This window comes from Sardina pilchardus, chromosome 18 (genome assembly GCF_963854185.1).
Source record: "Sardina pilchardus chromosome 18, fSarPil1.1, whole genome shotgun sequence".
NCBI lineage: Eukaryota > Metazoa > Chordata > Actinopteri > Clupeiformes > Clupeidae > Sardina > Sardina pilchardus.
Window position 1 is genome coordinate 32830800 of NC_085011.1, and position 27588 is coordinate 32858387.

Sequence of the window (27588 nt, forward strand, 5' to 3'; positions counted from 1 at the left end):
CAAAGGAGATACTAGTGGACTTTAGAAGGGCCAAGACAAGTTGAACACTGTTTCCATCACGGGGGAAGAGGTGGAGTAGCCTGGTAAACCAAACTCTGTCATAACTGAGTCCAAGTGAACAGAGACAGGTGTTGGCACTTGCGCTGTGAATCAGGTAGAAGATTTTAAACCCAAATTCATGTATAAATGAAAGAAAAGTATGAAAATAAAATTGTTTTCAGATGGGACAGAAAAGGTACATACATATTATGCACACACGTACACCATTATGATTTATATTTATTTATACATAACATAATATACATATTGTATTTTACCAAGGTGTAGATTAAAAATGTACACTGTTTAAAAGCTTCAAACTATAGAAAGTGACACACTGGTCAAAGGACCATGACAATCCCAAAGACCTACTCTAGAAGTTATTATAAAAGTGTACAAATATGTCTTAAATGCTTGTAAAGATTTTTCCTAGACTTAAAAGTTTTCAAATACACCGTCACCACAAAAATACATACACACATGCAAACACATATTCTCCCACTGAACTAGAACCACATCAAACAATAATGCATGATTGACTACAGAGTGAATATGATGAACAGAGCTTTGAATCTGATGAACTAGACCAGCAAACCATTGTTGATATACTTCATACAAACCTGGTTGCTTCTGAGAGCATGAAATTACTCCCATAATTAGCATAGTATTAAAACATTACATCACCAGGTCAGTTTTTCAATGAGGTGTAAAAACATTGAGATGTGAGTGAACACATATAACCTAAACTTCTTACTTAGGCACTGCAATAAACTCCATTATCATGTAATTGACAAACTATCAGCAAGAATTAACCTCATCAAAATGAAAATGGCAAAAAAAATCCAAACATAGAAAGAAATAGAAAGGGATGCTTGACAACTGCTGAATGGATGGTTTGGAAACAATATTCATTATCAATTAAAAAGCAGTGCATTAAGGGATACTATTGTGTTGTGAAGCTACTAGATGCTAATAAAACACTAAACATATTTAACTAAAGTGTGAGACTATTATCGGTTTCCTAATGAACTGTAAAATCCTGAGGAAATCCCAAGGAAAGCACTTGAGTTAAGGCAAACAAAATGGTATGCATTGAAGATATCCATAAGGCCTCACAACTAAATACAGGCGTGACCCCAAACTCTTTGAGGAAAGACAGGACATGAAAATAAAGGCAGTGCAGCAGCAATTGTGCATTTACCATGGTCGACACTCAGCCAAACATTCCATTTCCAAGCCACAGCTACATTGAGTCTTTCAAACTGCCACTTAGCAGTATAGCGCAGGGACATAGACATCCCTTCAACAATCGATTGTCAGGTCTTTTTGGGACAACAGAGCATGTATTTTACTCAGGCATTTTATGTTCTGAAAAATAAATAAAACTGGTAGGACTCACAAACATTGATCAGGACGTGCCTTCCTGGTTGTCTTCTCTCTCTTTAAACTCAGCCATGGGAATGGGTAGCTGCCATGGGAATTGACTGTTTTTCACACCAACCTGTGTCATCAATATTGATTTTGTAAAGCTTCTTCTTTTTCATTTTAGTGCATTTTCCAAATAATCAAATGCATGTTTACGTTTCCTTTCAAGTCTGATATCGTGTAGCCTATGACTCAGCTGTACTGTATGTGTAATCAATCCAAACATTCTTCAGAGGTGGCTACAATCTTTGTGCACCAAATCAACCTTGCATGTCCTTAATTCATTGTGGTGAACAGAAGTAGATCTTTGTAAGCACCAAGGTAAGATTTTAAAAGTACCTCAAAATGGAGCAAACTTAGTTCTTTTAGTAACTAGATATGAGGTATTTTAAGAAAGAAGAGAGAAAAAGAACAGATAAACAGGTCCATTTTCTTGGCCAATGTGACAATAGACAAGAAAACGAAAACTTTGGATAAAAACAAAGAGAACCAGAAGAGGATCATTGGAAGTCTCTGACTTGCAGCACTCTGTTCTTCTGATCTGATGTGAGTTGACCTGTTTCATTCCGCAGCAACATCACCTGAGGTAGGTATGGCTTTGAGTTGTTTTTGGTCTTAAATCACAGGATGTAGTCTTGTAACCTGGCCAATACCTTTGGTGACTCCCTCTCTGAAAAGTAGTTTAGCACCAACCTTCAGGTATTCTGGGTGCTTGATGAACCTGAAGTGCACCACCGCCTTCTCACCTGTGCGCAAGTCCTCCTGTGAAACAGGAAGAGGATCAAGCCAACATCTGAGACAAAATAGGAAAGTGAAGATGCAGTAAGAAATGTGGAGACTGTCATTCATGTAATTCATGTAAAATGCAGCAAGGGTAATACGGCGAGACCTCACCTTCCCTTGTAAGGCTTCAACTGTGGCTGTTTGTCGGACGTTGCCTATGTGCACAGTCACCTGAAAGCCCCTATGAAAGGTTTTTGCATGAAATAGCAAAACAATCTCTGCTTCAAACAACCAGCAGATTGTGGGGTTCATTTCTGGGCTCACCATCACCATACCCTGGGGAATTCAAACAGATGTGTCCTGCTCTGAGAATCAGCCTGCTTAAAGATAAAGTCATACGTATGCTGCGTTGATACAACTACAATATTTATGCATGATGGACCATGGCAGGATACCAACCTTTCGAAGCAATGAACGGTCAAAGTCTCCAAGAGCTAGTGTGGCGGCTTGTCCAGCTCGGAGAACCCTGCAAGCTAGGCGGTTCCTCTGGATGCTGCATACGGTCAGCTTCTGGAACTGTCCCTCATCTGTTGGACCCACAACCAGCTGCTCACCCTCTCTACAGATGCCACTGGAAACAGGTTACAGTAGATGTCAAAAAGTATCCAGCGTTAGTATCTATTATCCAGTGCTTTGTACTTCCCAGGTAGATCATCTTCCAGTATACGGTTGTGGCCTACCTGTAGAGGGTTCCTCCAACTACTGTTCCCACATCAGGTACAGTGTAGATCTCATCCACCTGTGAAAACATGCATCTTTAAAAATATATTCGTGAAACAAATCAAGCAAAGGTGCGATCAGGACAATTTGAATCAATTACTCAAACATATTTCCCCAAAAGTATTTTTGACAGAAGGGAAGCATTTAGGTCTGTTGTTGTGTGGGGGCTGTTTGTACCTGAAATTCAGTAAGCTGTTGCATTAGCTCCTCCTGTTCTTTGCTATTGCTGAGGGGAGGAAGGATGTTAAAGAAAACCTTCAGCAGGTCCAGGTTCTCCCCTGACACACTGGATAAGGTGAAAATGGGCGTTATGCTGAAAAAACAAACACAAAGCAACATAAAGATTTGTCAAAAGGTAATACAGGAAGGAAAACACTGTCATCACAATGCAATGCACTTGGAGTTAGCTTTTCTTTGTTTAGGGTTACTGGTGATATAATGGATTTGACGTACCTAGGGCATTGGGCAAACTGCTGCGCTGCTGTGACGGCATCATCTGAGTTGGACACCAGCATGGGCACCTTATTGCACCCAGGCTGTTTGAGCACTCGCTCCAGCTGCCGCACGGTGCGCTCCACTGTTCCTTTAGTGCACAGGTCCACTTTGCTCACTACAATGAAGATCGGGACCTTGAGTGCCATGGCCAATCCCAGGTGCTCCCTTGTTGTGCCAGCTGTTCAAAAAAAGAAAGACAGAATAGGTAGGTAGTTAGACACGCGCGTGCACACATGTACACACCAGGGATGGAAATTAACTTTTTCGTCCACCTGCCACTGTGGCAGGTAGATTTTAAAATCTACCAGCCACTCAACATTTTTACCTGCCAATATATATTCAACCGTTCCATACATTATACTGCCAAGTAGGGATGTAACGGTATGAAAATTTAACCTCACGGTTATAGTGACCAAAATTATCATGGTTTTCGGTATTATCGTGGTATTGTGTTCAATAAGAAAGCACTGATAGGCCTACACAAGCTGAAATAGTTTTTAAAAAATGTGACTATGTCTATTACATTACAAAAATATAGGCAAAACCTTATTGCCTGGATACAGATCATTCAGAGCAGTGGCAATCCTAGTCTCTGCTCAACCCTGCTCAGAAAATGGCTTGTCTTGTTTCTATTTCATATTTGAATTAATACACTTTATATATGTTGTTATCAATTTATAGCATATGCATAATTACTCAAAATATTCTGTAATTTGAATACTTCATATTGATTACACTTGTCTTTAATGATATTACAGGGGTGGTGTGTAGGTCTAATTGAGTGCCTGTCACTTTAAGAAGTACGTGAACATAATTAGGTTTCATTCGGTTTTTAGGGAAATCAGCATAGTTCAAGGATACATGTTTTCATTAAATAACGTGAATGTTCAAAAAAACTAAGAAGGTAAGGAAAATATTTCTGGCGTCATAGAAAAGATAAGTGTCTTTCTAATGTTAACTTCTATGATTTAGCTACCGTGGTAGCCTATGGCATTGTGAGTTGTCCCGTTCACTTTTTCCTTGGTCATTTTTAATTGGCTGGGTGCTTAACTTATGTACCATGACTCGGAGTTTGGTATATCTGTTATATATATCCAATGTATTTCCTATACCTAAACGTATTAACCGGTAGCCTCGTTGTAAATGTATACAGTCAATGGTTGTAGGCTATCTAGCTGCCACATTAACTGGAAGAGTAGGCTAGGCTGAGGCAATGATGAGAGCCAACATTAATTATCAAAGACGCACCGCGTCTGTCACGCAAGCGGGCGCATTCCCGCCAGTAAGAACAATGAGAACGGAGTTTGCGCTTGAACACAGACATTACATACACGCATACAGGAGATAAAATGAAATGAAATGTTGAAATGCATATGTAGAAAAGTAAGGAATAACTATGCATGGAGCCTTGGTATGACGCGAAGGAATATTGAGTAGGCCGTGCGCTAAATATGGCTTTATTACATTAGCGGGGGAAGGCATAATGTCGGGGCAGTTGTGGCGGGTTTCGTGTTCATTCTAAGGCGCTCTGTTCCAGAATGTTTGTTGTGATCATCATGTCCATCGATGTTGAGGATAATTGATACAAGGCGTGTGTTCTTATCTCTGCGGCGACTGCTAATATTCTGATGAAATAAACAACGTGTAGTAGAAGTAGTTGCTTACCCGCCACAGTGGCGGGTGTGTTGACATATTTCACCCGCCAGCGCGCAAAACGACACGCATTTGGCGGGTGGCTAATGTCCATCCCTGGTACACACGCACATAAACACACATGCTGGTGTGCATGTAAAACTCCTGTAATGTAGTATAACTGCACTGTACTCGAAAAAAGGAGTTATTTGGTTAACTAGTTAAAGGTTCTTTGGTAGTAATGGTAAATGCTGCAAATGCACAACTCTACATACAACAGATATATAATTTACTTTGAAGTTACTAGGGCTAGTTTACAGCATGACATTTGTTGTGCTTATTAATGAATTGCACTAAATAACACAACATTATTTTTTATCTGATTACTCAATTAATCGATTAAATAATCTCTAGAATATTCAATTCCAAAAAGAATCAATAGCTGCAGCCCCATAAAACACTGAATTACCAAAGATGTGAAGAGTTACACAGCTTTGCCAGAATCAAGGTAGCAGTTCAGCAGACTTGCAATAGACAAATCACTGTTATACTGTACAGTGCCAAGGACAAACAGCACATCTGGCACCAAAAGGCCTGAACAACTTTATATATCAAACGTTAGCCATCAAAAATTACTGACACAGGCATCTGGTGAAAAAGACAAAAATATGATGATAGTTGACATACCAATGCCAGTGTTTGCACTAACAACCAGCATAGCAAAGTCTGGGCAGTAGCTGGTAAGGCCAAAGATGGTGGTCTTCAAGTATTTGTGATGCCCAGCAAGATCAATGAAGGTGATCATTTTTGAGGCACTCTCACAGATCTCTTCAGCTGTCCGTGACTCACTGTAATTCACCACCTGCCAACACACATTTAGTATGAAGAAAGCCCTATAGAACATAACAGCCAGGGCTCCAGCTGTTCACTTTTAAAAATTCTGTTCCAAATGGCAAAATCAATTGCGAGAGGATTGCTTTCTGTGAAGGATGTGCACGGATAGTCAAATAACTTGCTAAATGTACAAAACATACACGAATATTGATATCCCTTAACGCATGGAAACATGATAGGCTAATGTGATAGCGCAACTTCTATCAACAATTATATTTAATTTGATATCTCAGTGCATAAAGATGCGTCACATCCTCAATTTTCAATATTACTGCACATAGCATTAGAGGTGTTAATCTTCACCTGCCACACAATTCAACTGGATTATGATTCATCTTGCATTGAATAAGGAATGTCTATCAAGTCATTATATTAACTGGTCTTTTGGTCGGCACCATCTTGACTTGTTGCCATTTGGCTCATTTGATTTCATGCACAACTGCGCAGATCTGTCATTTGCCTTCAAGCGCAGTGCTGTATGAAGTCAAACATGCCAACTGACATCTAGTTTCCCTCAAGTGCAGTGCTGTATGAAGTCACATGATCCAACTAAGATCTAGTTTCCCTCAAGCGCAGTGCTGTATGAAGTCACATGATCCAACTAAGATCTAGTTTCCCTCAAGCGCAGTGCTGTATGAAGTCAAACATGCCAACTGACATCTAGTTTCCCTCAAGTGCAGTGCTGTATGAAGTCACATGATCCAACTAACATCTAGTTTCCCTCAAGCGCAGTGCTGTATGAAGTCACATGATCCAACTAAGATCTAGTTTCCCTCAAGCGCAGTGCTGTATGAAGTCAAACATGCCAACTGACATCTAGTTTCCCTCAAGTGCAGTGCTGTATGAAGTCACATGATCCAACTAACATCTAGTTTCCCTCAAGCGCAGTGCTGTATGAAGTCAAATGAGCCAACTGACTTCTAGTTTCCTCAAGCGCAGTGCTGTATGAAGTCAAATGAGCCAACTGACTTCTAGTTTCCTCAAGCGCAGTGCTGTATGAAGTCAAATGAGCCAACTGACTTCTAGTTTCCTCAAGCGCAGTGCTGTATGAAGTCACATGAGCCAACTGACTTCTAGTTTCCCTCAAGATGGCACAGTCCAGAAGACGAGTTAAGATCATGCACGGAGTAGATAAACAATCCTCATTATAACCTCTCTGTACACTTTTAAAGTTTATTATACTTTCATGTGTCTGGAGGAACACTCTCCACACTACCACCAAAGTGCAATGCTATTTTGAGTCAGTGGTTTAAAAATAGCATTTTGTTTTGACATGATTGTATGTCCTTTGCACTACCAGCTAGAAGCCATTTCGCTGTTAAATTCCGAACAAAAGTTGTCATCATCCATAAATACACCCTGGGCTGTTTGAACTCCAGGTCATCCCATTCCTCTTATTCAATAGATCTATCCATAACCTATCCATCATGCGCACACAGTGCACTCTGATAAGCCAATTCAGACGGATTCTATGAGCCCAGATCAGAAGATAAAGACAACCGTGCTTGACACTATATAATAGGACTGGAATGTTTCGATACAGTCAACTTCAAATCTTCCTGCTTTGCAGTCATGTATATGAGAGGCATACAGGAGGACAACAGAAGTTTATTTATTTATTTATTTTTTTAAACACATAACAAAATGTTATTCTGAAGTTATGAAAGTTATCAAGTTATGAAAAAATATTAATTTGCAGTGCATGACTTTAGCATAAAAATGGTCCCTAGCATTTTTTCTTTAGCAAAACAAAGCATGTGCATGCAACACACATGCTTTGTGTGAGGCCATATAACACACATGCTTTGTCTGAGGCCATATAATTAATGCTAACAGCATCTGAATTCATTTCCCTCAAGTCAAATACTCCAAATGAACATAACACATACACAGAGACCTCATTTCTTACCTCTCCTTTGCTATTGAAACCCAGTATCTCAAAGCTGATACTTGAAGTTCGTCCAGACTGAATCTCATGAAGGTGTCTAAAAAGGTTCAGTCGTGCCCTTCCACGGCCATTGTCTAGTTCCCCTTGAGTTAACACACCCAGTAATGTTGACTTGCCTGAATCAACATTTCCAAGTACTGCAACACGCAGGTCCAAAAACTGCACAAACACACAAAATGATGAACATACTCCAGCCCATTAACACACAAAATGATGAACATACTCCAGCCCATTAACGCACAAAATTATTAACATACTCCAGCCCATTAACACACAAAAACAGGATTATAAAATCAGTGAAACCTGTCAAACAAAAACCATACCTGCTGATCGTCCGGTACTTTTCTAACGAGGACTTCTGCTATTTTACGTGGGATGTCAGAGTCATAATCCACTTCGCGCTCTCTAAGGACTGTTATGTCTGCACCTACCCTGTAGAAAATATACATCAAAACAAATCAGCTGTGCACTATCTAGGTTAGAAAGCTTTTATCCGTTTAAAAAAGACAAATTTGCGTTAGATGGCTAAACTGGACTTTATGTTTGTGCTCAATATATTTTAGATGGGCCAGAAACGGAGGACTAATGATGCACTGGGACCCCGACTTAGCACCGCCCGTCCTATATGTTGTAACAGTATGCATCAGTGGTGTCCTGATTGAAGTTACAGCTAACACTGTTGCTCAGCTAATCTGAGCCTACAGTATTGGTCACCAACTACTGGACTCAAGTCCATATCCAGATCATGAGACTGCAAAGTCTTTTTACATCATCACAGAAAAGTATGGGCTGATATATGTGCCACCAGAAACTGAATTTGAATCACATAATTTGAAATTGTATTTTTAAATTTGAATCATTGCATTGAAAAACTGAATCTGAATAGTATAATTTGAAATTGAATTTATTAGTTTGTAACAGGAATCTAAAAAAAATGAAAATTCAACTCTTTTTATATGCTCATGTTCAGTTCTCGCAATTCAAATTCAGTTCTCAAAATTCAATTTCAATTTACTGTGACAAACATCCGGGTAGTTTAAGGATGAAGGAAGAGCAATCGAGCTCAGATATGCAGGACGCAATATTTTTTTTCGTAGGCTAGATCCGGGAATCTCATTAATATTCATTCATTTCCCCACTGCTGTTGTAGCCTAACAGCCGAACACACAACAGGTTCTTCCCGACATCGTAAGCCAAAAAAACGAAGGGAAAAAAGACGATTGGTTCAACTCCACAAGCTAGCTGCTATCATAAACGTTAGCTGGCGTGAGCTGGCGGCGCGTGTTCAATTCAATGGTGAAGCTCTAGAATGGACCCTTGGGGCCGGTTTCACTCAGGTTGATGGGTCTTGTTTCTTTATAGACCAGTCTAGTGCAAGTAAGCCAGTTTAACAAAAGTTAAGACTATCTAATTTTAGACTTTAAAAAGTAGACACCTCACCCCCAGGCTAACTTGAGTCTAAAGTGCTATAACACCATGGTAACAACAGAAAAGGTACTAGCTACATTACGTTAGCTTGTCCATTTGAAATAAGCAGGCTAGCTAACAGCGTCTGCTTTAACCTGGCTAGATTTAGGCAACAATGTTCCTGCCGACGAATAAAATGTAAACGACCTCAAACGTGTCATGCACACATTAAAAGAGCATGCGGACCGGTAGGTTGCATGGTGAAAGTAGGCTATCAGCTTCCTAGCCAGCTAACGTTACACTGCCTCGATAGGTGAAGTGGGACATGGGTGGTAGGACAAGAAGAGCAACATAGCCAGCAACGACAACCACACTGGCCACTACATGCATTAGGCTACACAAAAAAGTCTTTAAACGTGTTAAACTCCTCCAAAATGCACAGGTTCTCTGAGTGAGTAAATACACAGCGCGGTTAGTGTCCACTCGGTCCGCCATGTTTTTTGTTTTGAAAAGAGTCAGAGCCCGTCTATTAAGAGTCTTATCCAGATTACGTCCTAGGATAGTCGGCGTCTTAACTGCTTTGAGCAACAGTATTATTTAGACGTCTATGCTACCCTTAGTCTAAGTTGTAGTCACAGTCTATCTTAGTGAGACTGGACTCGTCTGCAAGTTTCCGTCATAAGGAGTTCTCATGAATATTAGCCTAATAAAATATCGCGTCCTGCATATCTGAGCTCGATTGCTCTTTCTTCATCCTTAAACTACCCGGATGTTTGTCATAGTAAATTGAAATTGAATTTTGAGAACTGAATTTGAATTGCGAGAACTGAATATGAGCATATAAAAACAGTTGAATTTTCAATGTTTTTAGATTCCTGTTACAAACTAATAAATTCAATTTCAAATCATACTATTCAGATTCAGTTTTTCAATGCAATGATTCAAATTAAAAAATACAATTTCAAATTATACTATACAAATTCAGTTTCTGGTGGCACATATATCAGCCCATAGAAAAGAGCCATGTGGGTACTCGATACTGAAATTATACCATGTTTTTTTTTTTCTGGTGCATTTTTGTAGTGTGCTGGTCAATTCATCATACAGTGCCTACATATTTCTTATTCTTATAGGGGGGAATTCTCCCATGCGCGTAAGGGTGCGTAAGGGTGCGTAAGGGTGCGTAAGTCCAAAAAAACGCGTAACTGTGCGCATTTCCTCTAAGCGGATTCTGCCATCCACTTAAATCGGTCATTTACGCATGGTAGAGAGACTTGCGCGTTTTGGGTGGAGCAACCCCAAAATCTGGGCGTTTCTTATATATACAACTCTTGCGTGCATTCTGCCATGGCTTAAGCAACTTTTCCTGCTACGCACTCTGGAGGGCTGGAATAAGGTCGAGCACCACTAAAGGTGAAACAGCATATTGCTCATGTCGGCAGAAGGCCTCGTTCTAAATACATGTAGGCAACACGGAATTTACAAATTGACATTACAGTATCAAATGTGATGCTTATAAGCTGATACAGCTTCATGTTTTCCGCATTACAGTTTCAGACAGTGGCATATTTCACGCCATTACCTTCACTGGCTTCATAGGCTACATTGTTAAATAGTGAAATTCCTGTTATAATCACCCACTTTCAGTATTGGAGCTTACCGATTATGCATCTTCAGTTTTAACTTGACGAGAAGTCATAATCCCATAGCATACTTCGTTCGAATCTGTCCGTTTCTTTCCAACTTCACCGAAGTCATCCATACATTTGCACAGACGTTTGCACTTTTTAAGGACTTTCAAGACCAGTTTTCCAGTACCGAAATCGAGTGTGAACAAATCCAAAGCCCTGTTGTTTGACAAAGAACTAGAAAATTTGATACAACCTAAGCCGAATACAGAGCCAGCAGCTATCATTAGGTTAACTCAATGGGGCATAGAAAATGAGTGTTTGCTGCTGCTCTGTCATATCAAGTTTCCTTGTTCTTTTTCTTACTGACAGCACTCGATGTTGAACAGCATGGATTGATTTACACCATATTTCAGGGGTGTGATTGGCAAAGGACAAAAAACGAGGAAAATATACCCAGCACCCCCAGGAGACATTTTTGAAAAATGACCCCTTAAATGATGACATCAGATGACTTTTATAGGAACTATTGATAAACTGTGATACAGTGGGTGTTGGTTGACATTGGCCGCTTTCACGTGAGATTCTCATGAGACCTCACGCATGAATCACGTGTATTTTATTTATTTTTATACACGTACATTTATAAATGTATGTTAGCCTATTGTATGAAGAGGCATCTGGCTGTTTCGTTTAGGTTTGTTTTGCGGTCACTAATGGTTTCATGAGGTCACGAGGCCAGTTTCCACTCAAAGCATAAGCCTATGTCCGAAGCGCCACTTGTGTTCTCGTTTTTGGGTCAATTCATACATTTTATTTCAAATGTGCGGATATGCTGATGGTACGCTTGTTTTTATGCTGGCAACAAAACAAAATGGTTCACGAATGTTATTCTTGATTCTAAATGCGGGAAACAATTACAAATAAAATATCCCATTTTCCGACGCACCACAAACCTCTTGCCTATGTATACATTAGGCTATATGTTTATTTAAAATGTAAGCTGGCTGTTGTCAAATCTTATGCTGTTTCATTCCGAACTGAAAGCGAAGGAGGGAGAATGAATTACAAACGTTTAACTTTTGCATAAATAATTCCTGAACGGTTTTGATCAGGCGGGAAACAATAATAAAAAAAAATGTCCCATTTTCCGACGCACCACACACATCTTGTCTATTTAAATATTCTATTATTTGGGCCTATTATAAAAGTTAGGACTTTTTCGTTAGAAAACAATTTCATTTGAATTATGGACTGCCTTTGAATGAAGTTTGATCGGACTTTCAGTTCACAGAAGAAAGTTTCAGGACGCTAAGAAACACATGTTTGCCCCGTAGCATTAACGGTGACTTAATTTATTTCAAAAGGATATGACCTCATGAATCCTATGGTTGTTTGTGTGTTCTACTTGTCTTTTTTTGACCTATAATTTTTTGTCATTTATATCATACATAAAAATATGAACATATTTCCCCCATCCTAGCATCTCTACACTGGTTACCTGTTAAAAGTCGCATTGACTTCAAAATTCTACTTCTCACATACAAAGCCATAAATGGAAGAGCACCCGAATATATTAAAGATCTTCTAGTCCCATATAACCCACCTAGACCCTTACGATCACAAAATACTGGACTTCTTGTAATTCCAAGAATTTCAAAAACTACAGTAGGAGGCAGAGCCTTTTGTTACCGCGCACCCCTCCTCTGGAATAATCTTCCTCCCTCAATTCGATTAGCAGACACCCTCCCTATTTTTAAGTCTAGACTTAAAACATATCTCTTTAGTGCTTCCTATAGTTAGGTATGGTGCAGTGTGGAACTTCAACCACCTCAGGGTCTTACTGGAACGGACCACCTCTGCTGTGGGCTTGTGTGACTGGTGCCCCAGTCATGCATCCCATGGTGGCTACTGACCACACCTGAGCTGGTGCTGACCACCCTCCACCATGCCTTAGTTATGCTGCTTTAGCATTGCGCTGTCATGGACTTCTTATGTGGCATGCCGTACAACTCCTCTTCTCCCCTCTCCCTCTGTCTCTCTCAACTCTCCCTCTTTCCTTCTCTCCCTGTCCTGTCCTCTATAGTGTAGTTTGGGGGGGAGGGTCCCGCGTGCTGTCTGTTGCGCGTGCGGGCATTTGTTCATTCACTGCGCATGCGGGCTTTTGTCCATTTGCGCCGTTTCGGTCATGGGCCTTCCCCGGGTGGGCTTGCGCATCATGTCTGGGCTGCGCGCCTGGGTGGTGTGGCTGGGTGCTCTGGGCCGGTCGGGGTCCGTTCGCGGGTGGCGTTGCCCGTCCGCGGGGGGCCTCCCGTCGCCGTCTGTAGATGGGGGGGGGGGTGGGGTTCGTGTCGGCTCCATTCGCCAGTGGCTCTGCGTGGACGTATATTGGCGGTCTGGCTGGGGCATGCGGTCTGATCAGATGTGCACGGCTGTGCATTTAGTGGGATGGGGGGGACGGGGGAGGTGGGAATGCTGGGAATGGATGGCGGAGGGGAGGGCTGTTGCGGCATTGTATTTGGATTGGGCTCGCGGTCCGGGCCTTCTTGGGGTGGTGTTTCTAGAGTGGAAGTTTTAACGATTTTAATTACATTACACCAATGTCCAATGATTTTAACGATTTTAATTACACTACATCGCCTCCCTACGCCTCCCGACCCTGTCAACAGGATGACAGGATGACACGTCCAAAGACATGAAGCATTCTGGACTTTTGCTCTGGGGGCGCTGCTTCCGGGGGGCCTGGGCGGCGGGTCGGATCAGACTGTGTGTCCTGGTCGGGCCGTGGTGTGTGTTCGCGCGGTGTTGTGGTTGGGGTCGGGCTGGCGCGGGCCCCGTTCTCTCTGCTCGCGGATGGTGGTGGGGGGTGTCTGCGGATGGGTGGCGCCGCCTGTGGGCGGACTCTGGCTGGCCATGCTCGGCCATGCTGCTCCGGCGCGCGGTTCAGAGGTGGTGTGTGGGTTCGCCTGGGGGGGGGGCATTGGGGGGGGGCATTGTGGGTGGGTGGATGTTGCGTGCGTGGTGGGTGGGTGGATGTTTGCATGCGTGGTGGACGATGTGCGGGATGCCTCTTCGGGTTTAACTGGGTAACCTATTCCTACGCACCTGTCCCCACAAAAGAGGTGTGTAAAAGCGTTTTGTAAACCCTCTATAGCATAACCATTTATATCACCATTGATATACTTATTAATACTTAATATGACTTACAGTAATACTAACACACTCTATTTCTCTTCCCTTTCCCCTATACCTCACCTGTGAGGTAAACCATTACCAGCCATCAACCATCTCTGTGCCTGTCCCTCATCACACCTGAAGTCACATCCCTCTGACTGCCCTACCATCGCCATTGCCTTCGCCTTCCCTATGACTGCCCTAACATCGCCTGCTGTGATTCCCTGCCCGAATCTTTGGCCCTCGGATCCCAGCGACCCATCACCTTCCGAAATAACTAATGGATTACTAATGGACAATTTATTCCCTACACTGGACTATTTGAACTTTCATTGTCATTGTAACTTTCAAACTACAAATGACTGTACTTTAACTGACCCAAGGCAGATGGGTTGGGCCCTTGAGTCGTGGGTCTGTCTGAGGTTTCTTCCTATATGTATCTCCAATTCTAGGGAGTTTTTCCTTGCCCCTGTTACTCATGGGCTCTCTTTGAATGTCTAACACTCTGTAAAGCGCCTTGAGACATGTGTAATGTATTGGCGCTCTATAAGCAACATTAAATTGAAATTGAAATATCGTAGGCTACATAATTACAGTGCATGAAAATGCACTGTACTGCTCTTCCTAGGCTTTTTCTTATAATAGTTCTTCTTCTTCTAACGCAGTCAATTCAGCTTCAACCGTTTAACATAGAAACTCCATTCAAACTTTGTTGCGGAAGGTCTTACTTACGCGATGTGGGCTTTGTATTTTTCAACTTTGTAACTTTTATACTTTTTAAACTATAAATTAAAAACTATTAAAAATGTGACGTTCCACGGCAAAACCAGTCGCTTGTCGCAACAGGCGTTTCTGAGAAAAATGGCCATTTATGTCACTTGTGCTAAAATCGTGGATTTTTTTTTGTAAGTGTTTTGAAACAGTGGGAGGTCTACACTGTACGGCCGTGAATACATTTCGCCGAAAAACTGACCTTTTGTAGTCTAAAAACGTGAGTTTGTTGAGGTGAGAAAGTTAGAGGAAGCAGGAAGTTAGAGGCGTCTCGTTTTTTTGCCCCTCTATTCCAATATTTACGGTAAACGCACTCATTGACAACCACCAAGCCATCCGCGTGCTATGTCGTTGATACAAGTACCGTAAAACGTGTAATAGCGGCGACCTTACAAAGCGTTCGTGAGTGTTGAGCCGACGGTTAACTTCAGAGGCAGATTTCTCCGTTTTTCTATTGGCATGACAGGATGAACTCAACTCCTTTGAATGTTTATATTTCAGTAATATGACGTTCAATTCATTAGATATAGGTATCGTTTTGAAGGTTGATTATGCCCCTTCCTGAAAACGTAATAACTTTGATTTTGAAAATTTGGACATTGTGACTGATTTCGCCGTGGAAGGTCACAAATCTCCCCATAGACTTAACATTGGCCTCTATGACATCACAATCGGGTCGTTAAGCAATTAGAATCTTATGCCAGGTGGCCAGCCCCACCTGCATCAGCTCTCTCTCTCAGGCTTTAAGCATACAATCTCTCTGTGAAGACTACATATCCTGTTAAACTGTTTCCTCTTTCCACAACTGTTTCAAAATAAAAGTCCTCACTGCAATAATACACTATTAAATCATTTAACAATTGAAACTACTAAATGCGGGCCTGGGAGAGGGGGTTTACTTCTATACAGTTTGGTAAAGTTCCACGCATAGTCTACAATGAAAATTTGTGACAGAAATGTATCATTTCACCCGAGCAGCGTCAGGTGCACCAGTGCGACCTAGATTTTTTTTCAGGCGCACTCTTAAAAATTTTGGGCGCATATGCGACCAAATTGGTCGCACTCTGGAGCCCTGAAATGTCTGCAGCATAGCCTACTAATGATGCTAACCGGATTTTAAACACAGGGCCTGAATTTCATTTTTCACAACAGGGGGAATTCCCCCCCTCAGTGACTCCAATGGGGGGGATTTATACAGTTTGGGGGGGGGAGAATTATATAGTTTGCGGGGAACGCTACTTGTAGGCTTAAACCAGTGGCGGCTGGTGGTACTAGAATTAACTGAGGAAGGTGTGTGCGCGGGGGGAAGTTAGGGAAGTTGTTAAACCCACATTATGATTATGGATATGATTTAATGCCAAAGTAAGTAAACTGGAATTAATAAATAAAATTATTTGTACCCCAGCTTCTTTGTATACTTTTAGTATCCTGTGCTGTTTTATACCCCTCCACTGCAAGACATAATGCATGCACTGAAAATGTGCTAGGACTTTTATTTTGATATGGGTCCTAGAGTTTCTGAGTAGAACGTTTTTGGACGTTTGTTAGCAGCTGGGTAGAAGTGTCAAACTTCTAAAGCGAAGGATTCAGGCTCTACTTTGATGCCCCCAAACCAGTTGTACAATCAAGATCTAACCCAAACCAATAACAGACAGAGACATGACATGTATGCTAGTCTAAAAAAAAAAAAAGACAACAGCCCCTTATACAGTATGGCTCACGTTTTCATGAAAGCTTGATAGTGTGTAAAACAGCAACATGACGTTCAGCTAGTTACAATTCAAACATTGCTAGTTAATCTTGTTAAAATTACTTAAATTCGTTTTCAACTAAATTAGACCTAAATAGTTATAGAAATGTCTTCGTTCAGATGTTCGTTCATTTGCTAGGTGCGAGGCAACATATCATTTCATTGCTCTCTCCTTTGCTAAGTTAACTGACTTAGCTACCCTAGCTAGCTGCCTGCTACCATTGGAGTTTCGTATACGTCTTTCTGCCGTTCTGACCCTGTTTATAAGTCCAGTGAGTGACACGAAGTTGGATGCTCAATAAAACGTTTGATTTATTAACAACTAAGCAACTGAAATGATTACGTTAATTCAGTTCATTTTCGATCCACATGCTCGACTTTCCTGCGGAGGATCTTCCTCCCTTTGGCCATTCACTTCAATGATATTCACAAGCCGCGGGGGTCTGGAGAGGTCTTAAGTGTGCAGGAATCTCCCGCATTAGAATCATTAAGGTGCGGGAAATGAAAAAAATATGCGGGATACCCGCAATCCCGCACACAAATTCAGGCCCTGAAACAGCAATTTAGCTAGACGTCTTCTGTGCGTCATTGCGTTCACGATTGTGAATGTTTTATTTGGATTAAATGTGCATGTCGTGGGCGGGTGTCCATTGAGCACGCACGAGAGCGGGCCAAGGAGAATGAGTTTACTTCTACTCTTTGGTAAAGTTGCACGCATAGTCTACAAAAGTTGCGGAAGAACTATATGCTTCCAGCTGGGCAGCGTCAGGTGCATCAGTACGACCGCGCTTCCAGGAATGACCTGGTTGGTTTTCATGGAGACAGACACTGTGTGCATGAGACAGACGCGTGAGTGACAGAGAGGGAGAGCAGGGAAAGGAAATTCAGCTTAATGTTGCGTGTTTTTCAATAGCGTTAAAAAATAGATAAATAAATAACAAAGAAACAAAATGCAATATGTGGCGAACGGTGCTGAATCTGTGGCGCATCGCCACAAATTAGTCTATGTGTGGGAAACACTGTATTGCCCCCATCAGTTCCGGAAGAGTCGCAGCACTGATGCTTATGCTGGCGTCGGTGCTTACGTTTTTTTCCGCCGTTTTTTTTTCATTTTAGAATCGAGAGGTATCGCAAGTATCAGTTCTCGTGACATCCCTAGGACAAACACTAGCAAAGATTGAGATGCGTGTTTGGAACAGTTTTTCAAATCCCCAGGGGCTCAGAAAAAACTGCAATTTCGTAACGTCTTTCCTTTACAAAAGTAATAATTGAAAAGCACCTTACATTACATGGAAGAGGATGTTGGATACAGATCTATTAGCTCAAAATCATGTGAGTGGATGTGCGCAAACCCGTCTTATGTAGGGGGTGATAGTTTTGTCACAGTTTCGGTCAGAGGGGAAAAAAGCACAACAGATAATTGAATATCCAAATGGGAATATGACAGAGAATTCTTTTAAATTCCTGCAATAACCAAAATTATGCATGGCATCTAAGTCTGTAACCACAAGATTACTCTTAATAACATGCCTAATTATACATAGTATTATGGTCCAATTCATTATATATTTAATTTATGAATTGGTTGACTGAAGCGTGGCTATTCATTTTGCTATTCCAAGCTGCTGCAGAACACCTAATGTTACAAGGCATGTTACTTTGGTGTGGTGTGTGTGTGTGTGTGTGTGTGTGTGTGTGTGTGTGTGTGTGTGTGTGTGTGTGTGTGTGTGTTTATGTGCATTTATGTTTGTGAATGGAAGACCTACTTCTCTGCCATCCTGTGGAGCGTTTTAAGTGATGCCTTCATGTCATCTTCCGATAACCCCACTAGCAGGCCATTGTCCTCCACACCAATCTGGTAAACAGCTTCTCCTTTGCCCTCCTGCAGACGCCATTTCATCTGTGTGGCCAGGTGCTCAAAGCGATACTGTGTAGGATTCACCAGCTTTAACTGTGATGGGATCACAACAGCATTAATACACCAACACCAATCATTTTGGAATCACAAAACACTGACCTTCTCAAAGATTTGGTTTAGAGGACAGCTGTCCAGGCTTTAAAAAGAATATCTCAGATAACATCCTAAAACCTTGATTAATAGCCCAAGCTTTTATGTTTCAATCACTAAACTCAACCTGCACATACGGTGCCCTCCAAAAGTAATGCCTTAAATGAAACAATGAGTAACTATTCAACCTTTAAGGACATTAATTTTCTTTGTGAATGAATAATGTATGGTAAATAAATAAACGTTTTCCTTAAAATACAGGGGGTCATAAGTATTGGAACGCCCATGTTAAATTCCCATAGGGAATTTTTATTTTTATTTTTAAAGGCCAGTTATTTCATGGATCCAGGACACTATGCACCCTGATAAAGTCCCCTTGGCCTTTGGAATTCAAATAAGCCATGTCAACATTATACCCTTAACATATTAAGAGTAAAGCATGCTTTAATGTCAGTTATTAGCTGTTAGCTAATTAGCTGATTTAATTCTCATTGAGCTCAATGCAATTCAAACCAGCTAATTAGCTAACCAGCTAATTATTTATTTACAATACATTATTCGTTCACAAAGAAAATTAATGTCCTTAAAGGTTGAATAGTTACTCAATGTTTCATTTAAGGCATTAAGATACATTTCCAAAAGATGATTTTATATTTAACTTTAAGCATGCGTTCTAATACTTTTGGAGGGCACTGTATTTGGGACAGGCATCTACATGGGCCAGGTCTGTCATTCTTTTCACACAAAACTTTTACTCAGGAAAGATGATAAATACTATCATATAGATTTTCATAAAACATTTTCTTACTTTTCTATTAGGTTTTCCAATAGCATACCAATTAGTTATCAGACAGTTATCAGTACGCAATGGACATCAGATAACAATATTCACAACGGATCATTTTTCATGACAAAACAATTGAATTGCCAACTTTTACAGAATAAGAGCCCTATGTTACATCTACCGCTATGTGGGACCAAGCACCATGCAAGTGTTGTTCATATCTTACACCCAAGGCAGTACATTTTTCGCCATGTGCTCCAGTTCAATTGAACATTGCGCCCACGGGTGTGTCAATTAAAAAAAAAAAAAAACTGTGGTCAGAAACATGATCCAAAAATCACTCTTATACCCACTAGAAATCAATACGCCACTGACCAAGAAAAACCTGGGGCCTATTGCACAAAACTAGGATAAGGGATTAACCCGGGATATCTTGGTTATCCTGGCTCAATTTATCCGTGATCCAGTTGCACAAAAGCGGGATAGGGGGCAGCAGGATATGTTATGGTATAAGTTACCATGGCGATTTATTCTGTGGAGCTAGCCTGCTCCTGACCAGGCTCAGAGCCAAGATAAGTTGATTCTAATGGTAATTACATTATCTGATTGGTTCAGCTAGCTGTCATTCAAATGAGACCTCCACGTGATTTTTTTTTAAAGAGCTGTAGATTCCATTTATATATTATTTGCAACATGCATTTACTCGCAAAACACAGCAGAATGTCTGCCTAATACCATATGGATGTCATTTAAATTATGGTGGCCTTATAATTAATAACATAGCCTACTCGTTGTTTGCTTCTTTTTTGACAGATGTTTGATGAATAAGCTGCTGTAGTAGTTGATTGGAAGTGGAGGGGACATTTTTCGAAGGTGTTTTGAACTAATTCGGCTTTTAAGACAAATTAAGATAGGCCTACTTTGTGCATCTTTGCGGTGGCAAAGCGCTTCCTTAATGACGTTGCGTGCCGAGACAAGGAAGCTCTCACACACGTGGGTGCATACGTAAATTTGCATTCAGTTGATCTGCCACACCTACTCCCGCTATGTAACAGAAATAATCATGATCCCCCATCCAAAAAAGTAAAACTTTACCTCGTTGTTAGTCTATATCAAAAGCGGTTGTTTACTTTGTGTGCAAGACGCTATTTTTCGCGTCTTTTTTATTCCAACCGCGAGTTATTGGGGGAGAAACGAGAACGCGCACATACACCGAATAACTTACACCTGGCTTGATGAATCCGTGTCTGCTCATCCTGGATTGGTCTTTGTGCAACCAATTCAGCCGGTATGCTCTTGTTTAGGATTCAGTGATCGCGGCTCAGTAACTTATCCCGGATGTCTTAATTCTGCTTTTGTGCAACGGGCCCCTGGTCTGAAGTGAAAACCACATACAAACAGATATTTTGAAGGCGCACCGTCACGAAATGTAATCAGCCTGTATATTAGCAACAAGTCCCAGACAACGATTCATCGGCAGAATGAATGCCCTTAGGATCTGTCTTCAGTCATTCCAACATTAGTAAGTGTAATGTAAGTGTTGCTTTTTTCAGGCTATGTTTTACAGTTTTTTTCCCAATTGCTAACACACTAAAAGGACACCCATAGCACAATGTCTCAACATATGCAGTGAAGCCTATTATTTAACACTACAAAAAATAATAATGATTTTTAAAAAGCACACATTGCCATCTTAAATAGACGTAGATGTTAGATATGATAACCGTTTTGTGGTATTTTTTCAGTAACACAGCATGGAAGATAAACATATTAACCAGGGCTCCAGACTAACTTTTTGCATTGGTTGAACTGGTGCGCCTAGCTTTTTTTTTAGGTGCACCAACACAAAATTTAGGTGCACCCACATTTTTCATTGTATCGCCTCTAACGCCAAAAGGTCACCTTTTATCGCTCTCCTTTCATATAATATGAATGTTTTTTTAACAATAAGGTCTTTGAAAACACAATATATAAGAAATATATTCTTTATAAAGATGTATACTATTATATACATACATACATATATACTGTACATACATACATACATACATGATATATATATATAATGCTTTATATATTCTAAATACTGATTTCTGATATTCATAACATTCATGATTATTCATATTACAACTCCGCCTCTTTAATTCAGCTGACGGCTTGAAGCCTCGAAATATTGTAAACAAAGTAGCATATAGCATTAGTTGGCTAGCTTATTATAGTCAACTGGTTGGACTGTTCAGTTTTCCCACGTGTGTTTAAGTTTCAAGGTAGGCTCATACTTTTTCTCCTTGGGACAGGCCCTTTTGAGTCTTGGGGTGCCTTTCATGTAACGATTTACCAGTCCTTCCTTCCTCCCTCGATCCTCGTTCACCGGAAATCGCTCACAGTCGAGGGCACGAAGACATCTCATTCATGTAATTGCAACCAGAGGAGGCAAGACCGAGGACAGAGGAGGGAAGTGGCAACCCCGATACGAAAGGAAACATAAGACCATCCCACGCGGAAGTGTTATTTCGGAGATGGGCGTTCTGTGGCTACGCATGGATGACGTATCCTGTATAACGTTTAAAAATATAGAAATATAGAAATGTTGTCTGTTATTTATGGCGTGTGAAGTTGATGCTAAAAGCTATAGTGGGATTATGTTAGGGGCTCATGAAAAAACATAAATGTAGCCTAACGAACAATAAGTTAATTGTTTGAACGTCCTTATCAACATTTGCCATTGAAACATTTTGTGTATCTGCACAAAAAAGCATCATGTCGGACCTAGTGATTTTAAATTATGCGTTATGTGTTGAGTTCAAAACACAATGTTGTGAATGTCCTTTTTTATCAGCAGAAGAGCTGACGAGTTGCATGCATACAGATGTCGGCGCGTCTTTTGGATCCGCCCTATTACACTGACGTAGGCTTGGGAATCGGTTTCAGGTTCCGGTTTGGAACCGGTTCCGAACGTTCCGAACCATCGGAATCGCACATGTCCACACGTTAACGATTCCCTTAACGATTCTGAACGTTCTGTTCTGTCATGCTCAAGCACAACATCCATGGCATTAAATACCAGGAGTGCACTGTATTTGACAGTTTGCAAAACGGCAGGCTTAGACTTATATCAAAACATTATTGCTAGCTGTAAGTAGCCTATTTTTTTCATTTGACTTTGGCAAAAATGACAACGTGTTGACTATGCTATCATGAACAGGCTTTTTAAAGTTAGGGCTCAGCCCAGCTGAACTTAGCCCACTACGTGTTTTATAAATGGCTATTCAAATTCTTTTACATCAAACCTGGATTAAACTCTGAAAGAGAATATGCACGAAGTTAACTGGCTATCCGAGGGAGTTTCTGCATGGACAACTAGAAATCAAGTAGAGAAGAAGGACAGAACAGCTGAACTGACTTGTGAACGTCAGCTCAGCTGGCTAGCTTTCAAGGTAGGCTACAACATCCCAGTGCTAGCAGTGCCATCAGGCTATGTCATCAATTGCCTTTAAATGAAGTGAACCGTCTATATCAGCGAGAAAAATAAACTAAAGGTTTCCCCAGTCAGGAAATTATACTTTCTAATTTGGTGCCATCAATGCAACCTGTGAGCACTCAATATGCGTGCGTTCCTGCGCGTGAAACTTCACAGTGGATAACGTGGGCTAAACGCTGTCTATGGCTAGAAGCAATGTTATTTAAAACAACTAACGACTTGGATTTCATGGAAACTGCAGAGACTGCCTAATCCTAGTCTTTGAAAAAAATTATGGAATGCAACACACTTCATATTTTCATTGCACACGTTATAGCCTAGAGCCTACCTCAAAACTCCGTTGTCTGTTATGCTTAAGTCACGATTTATTGTAACAGATCTTAGCAACAGCAGCAACATTTTCTTTCATTTGGACTTGAATAAATGCACATTGTTTGACAGGCCTTGTTTCACTGTATATTGACATTACAGTTGACAAAATTGTGGTAGCCTATGATGAAACGCACCACGTCGGATATACGGCATATTAAATTAAATCGGTATAACTTTCTGCAGCACGGAGCTGTGTAATAAGTAAACTCAATTGCGGTTTTGTTGTTTTCAAAATCAGTATTTTTCATAGGTTCAACTTAATGCTTATTCGGCTACACACAACAAATGAATGCTTTTCATGATCCCATGGAGAGACGAATTAAAAACACCTGTTGAATCATTGAGATCAGAAATGGCCCTGGCATTGCAGCCCACCTATTTTTGAGCGTTTTTGATGAGTACAATTTTACTCAATTTGACCTAAAATGTAAACCATGACGTTTAAGCTACTCTTTTAGAACACACAACTAAGTGTGATTAGGCTATACAAAGCTTTGTTTTAGAAATGTTTACTTTTTAGAAATATAAAAGCATTCAATACATTCAAAGCCATACTGTATAAATGTTCTGTAGATGGTACAGGAATCGATATGGGAATCGATAAGGAATCGCATCGATAAGCAGACTCGATAATGGCATCGATATCGATAATATCTTAACGATGCCCATCCTTAGTCGCACGTGCTAAATGGTGTGTATGCAGTCGAGGACGTCTCATTTGCGCAGTTCATCAAGCTTCGTTCCTCCATCCTCCGCTCATTCCTTCGCAAAATGCATTAGTAGGAGGGGCTATGACCGGGGCGAGGATCGAGGGAGGGAGGAAGGAAGGACCGATAAATCGTTACATGAAAGTCACCCTTGGAGTTGGAAAACATTAAAATGATCAGCCAACTTGAATGCAAGAGTTTTAATAACATTTGTGCAGTATGCTATGATGCTAACCGGATTTCATTATAATTTAGCTAGTCGTCTTCTATGCGTCATTGATTTCACGATTGTGAATGTGCATGTCGAGGGGCGGGTGTCCATCGAGCGCGCACGAGAGAGAGAGAGAGAGGGAGAGTGAGAGAAAGCGGGCCTAGGAGAGGGGGTTTACTTCTATACAGTTTGGTAAAGTTCCACGCATAGTCTACAATGAAAATTTGTGACAGAAAAATAGGATTTCACCCGAGCAGCGTCAGGTGCACCAGTGCGACCTAGAATTTTTTTTCAGGCGCACTCTTAAAAATTTTGGTCGCACTCTGGAACCCTGTTAACTGGACCTCTTTGAGTAAAAAGAGAGTAGCTTCTCATTTTAGACTATGGTCATCTCAATTGCTTTCTTCACTGCACATTAATTTGTAGACTGACACCTGTGCTTTTGACTAATCTACAGTATGAGATCAATCACAAAATTCCTACCAGACCAAAACCAATGACACCCAGGCAGTCACCAGCGGTTACAAGTCAAACAAAAACATTTCAATTGATAATTTGCAGGTTGGTCTGTAAAAATAAAATGTACATATTAGTCAAATATCATCTAAAGGCTTAAAGTCATTGACTGACTCCTGTCGCAAAAGGATGCAGCATGTGCTTAAACAACTGTGACTGGCTGTGCGAGTTGAGAATGAAGATGTTGTCTACAATAATATCTTCATTTAAGTTTTAACGATTACATAGTAGGGATGTAGTGGTTACTATTATCACACTTCCGTGCAGTACTTGCTCTCTCCAAAATGTAGTAGGCCCCCTACTTGCCACCTAAATCTTGAAACATTCATGAGATGGGTTGTGCTCACCTTATATTCTATGTTTCCCTCTTCAGCCTAAAGGAGAACAGAAAGCAGGGAGCGATTAGGGAAGAAGCTGTCTGAGACAAAAAAAGACTAAACACGGATGCATGCACACATGCACACAAATCAAATTCAACAATAAAAAAATGCATACAAATCTATACTATATTGCCAAAAGTATTGGGTCAACTGCCTTGACCCCCATATGAACGTCCGTCACATCCTATTCTTAATCCATAGAATTTAATATGACGTTGGTCCACTCTTTGCAGCTTTAACAGCTTCAGCAGTTCTGGGAAGGCTTTCTACAAGATTTAGGAGTGTGTGGGATTTTTTGACCATTCTTCCAGAAGTACATTTGTGAGGTGAGATCACACACTGATGTTGGATGAGGAGACTGGCTCTTAGTCTCCTCTCTAATTAATCTCAAAGGTGAATCTGATGGGTTGAAGTCAGGACTCTGTGCAGGCCAGAGGTGGCAATTCACCAATATATTTCTTCTAAACCATGTTAGTGACAATGAAAAAATAGATTTGATAAACTTTAGAAACTTAGATTTTGGTGGGCAGTGGGCACACTTATTCTAATGCTATTCCTACAAGTAACCATATTGGGAAATGCTGAGAAAACGTCGACATAAACAACAAACAAAACCAGATATTCCATGCTCACAGTCTCTAACATAACGTTAACGACAGGCATGTTAGCTACAACTTAAGTGACTATGCATAACTGATATGACGTCTCAAAAATGTGACACTGTTCATGCCCATCGTCAATCTTCTCATTATGTCTCATTCTTTTGGTTTTTGACAAGCAACCTTAGGACGAAAGTAGGCTACTATTAATAGCCCATCAGAATAGGGAGGAGCTGGTTATCGAAGTTGTCACCAACGACGGTATGGCACTCAGCTGTTTACAAACACAGCTGTTCTTGAACGTCATGACGCTGATGTGACTTAGCTTCACTTGGTTACAGTATACAGCAGACAGCCAAAGCAAATATTCTGAAATAACGTCTACTGCCTCAATCTCTGCACAACTTCCTACCAAGACAAGCTTGCATTGCTAGTAAAGCTAACATGAATACGTCACTGAAACGACTGCTAACTAAAGATTGCTAAAGCAGCCGACATTATGGGTTATGACCTACGTTACAGCCACTTGATTTGACTGATATAAGGTAAACAAACGCACAGCTAAAACCACAGAAGAGACCAGAATACATGTAAATTAACAAAACAGGAATTAATATAACCATAACAGCTTGAATATCAAACCCAATATGCTAGGCCAACGAACATAACAAATGCAGCACGCTAGCCAGGAAGCAAAGTTTCACATAAGAGATAACGTTACAATTCCTGTCAAAGTTGAATTCGTGAAGCTGTCGCATAAATGGCAACTAGATCTTGATCATTCGTCGTCAATCGAAAACTTGTTAAACAGCCTACACGAAGAGTAACGTTACACGTTACACATTTTCACTTTATCAAAGATCCTTTAGTGCAGCTGTCCCAGCTAGAGGGAGTTGCTAACATTAACGTCTAAAGTTACCTGCAATAAGTCTAACGTTAGGTTTCAATCTGAACGTTGGTATAACCTTGTAAGTAACACTGTTTAATGTTAAGTGTAGCCTGCTATCCATGGTGTAAATAACGTTAGCGCTGCGTAATGCAAATTAAGCTAACTTTAGCCGAGCTATCCTGTTACTAAGGATAGCAAGCTTTCATTATTAGCAGAAGTTACATTGGCCAAAAAGTAACTTCCCTGACTGTTTGAACTCACCTCTGGAGGTAGGTATGGAGGATTATTGCTTGATTTCAGTTGTCGCGCAGAACGATTCTTCGTTTTTTTACCATTCTTCACCGTCTTTTTAGAGGCCATTCCGATCCCGTTGTTTACACAAGAACCCCCTCCTTGTATATTGGACTTATATCCGGAACATGTTCCAAAAAGTTCTGACAGCCGCGTATCCATTTTATTTTTCAGAGGTCCTGATAAACAAATTGCTAACGTAGCAATGTACGGGCCAGGGCGGGGTAGATTAACTTTACTAGTTACTTAACTAGAGTAAGTTCGCACGAAAATAATAATAAACAAAAACAATCTACCTGCTGACAATGTCAGCCCAGCACCAGGCGGTCGTGCTGCGATACGCCGACCGCTGGCGAAATTAAATGCATCGGCAAAGATCCTGATTCCTGACATCGGTTTGCTCCTAGTACAAGTCTGTGAACTACGTCAGCGAAACGCGAGACATATTAATATACGTCAGCAATCTCGTCTCAAATTCTCTCACAGAGCTTTGCCGACAACAAATTGTTGCTGATGCAAACCCCGTTTGGTTTGCGTAATAGCTCTTCTTTCTCAACTTGCTTTGCATTTACATCAGATCATTCATCAGCAACATGATGTGTTTGGCTGTGTTTTCAAGCTAAATACAATAGGCAATATTATTCTGTGTGTGTAGGCTACTATTATGGCAAATAGCCTAACAGG

The 27588-nt window shown here is 40.8% G+C and overlaps 1 protein-coding gene across 2 annotated transcripts; it reads right to left on the reverse strand.

Moving 5' to 3' along the window:
• Nucleotides 1-261: 261 nt before the first annotated feature.
• gtpbp2a (GTP binding protein 2a) lies at nt 262-27324 on the reverse strand. Of its 2 annotated transcripts, none has more exons than XM_062518911.1 (12): nt 26875-27323; nt 25093-25119; nt 18433-18617; nt 8260-8368; nt 7898-8095; nt 5782-5956; nt 3421-3640; nt 3145-3280; nt 2928-2986; nt 2647-2818; nt 2359-2523; nt 262-2226 (listed from the first exon to the last, which is right to left on the reverse strand). In XM_062518911.1, the coding sequence occupies exons 1-12, from the start codon at nt 27064-27066 to the stop codon at nt 2080-2082; spliced, it is 1785 nt and encodes a 594-aa protein (XP_062374895.1). In that variant the 5' UTR covers nt 27067-27323; the 3' UTR covers nt 262-2079. The 2 variants fall into 2 exon arrangements, with proteins under 2 accessions (XP_062374895.1, XP_062374896.1); XM_062518912.1 differs by having other exon boundaries at nt 2129-2257; nt 26875-27324.
• Between the last annotated feature and the right edge of the window lie 264 nt (nt 27325-27588).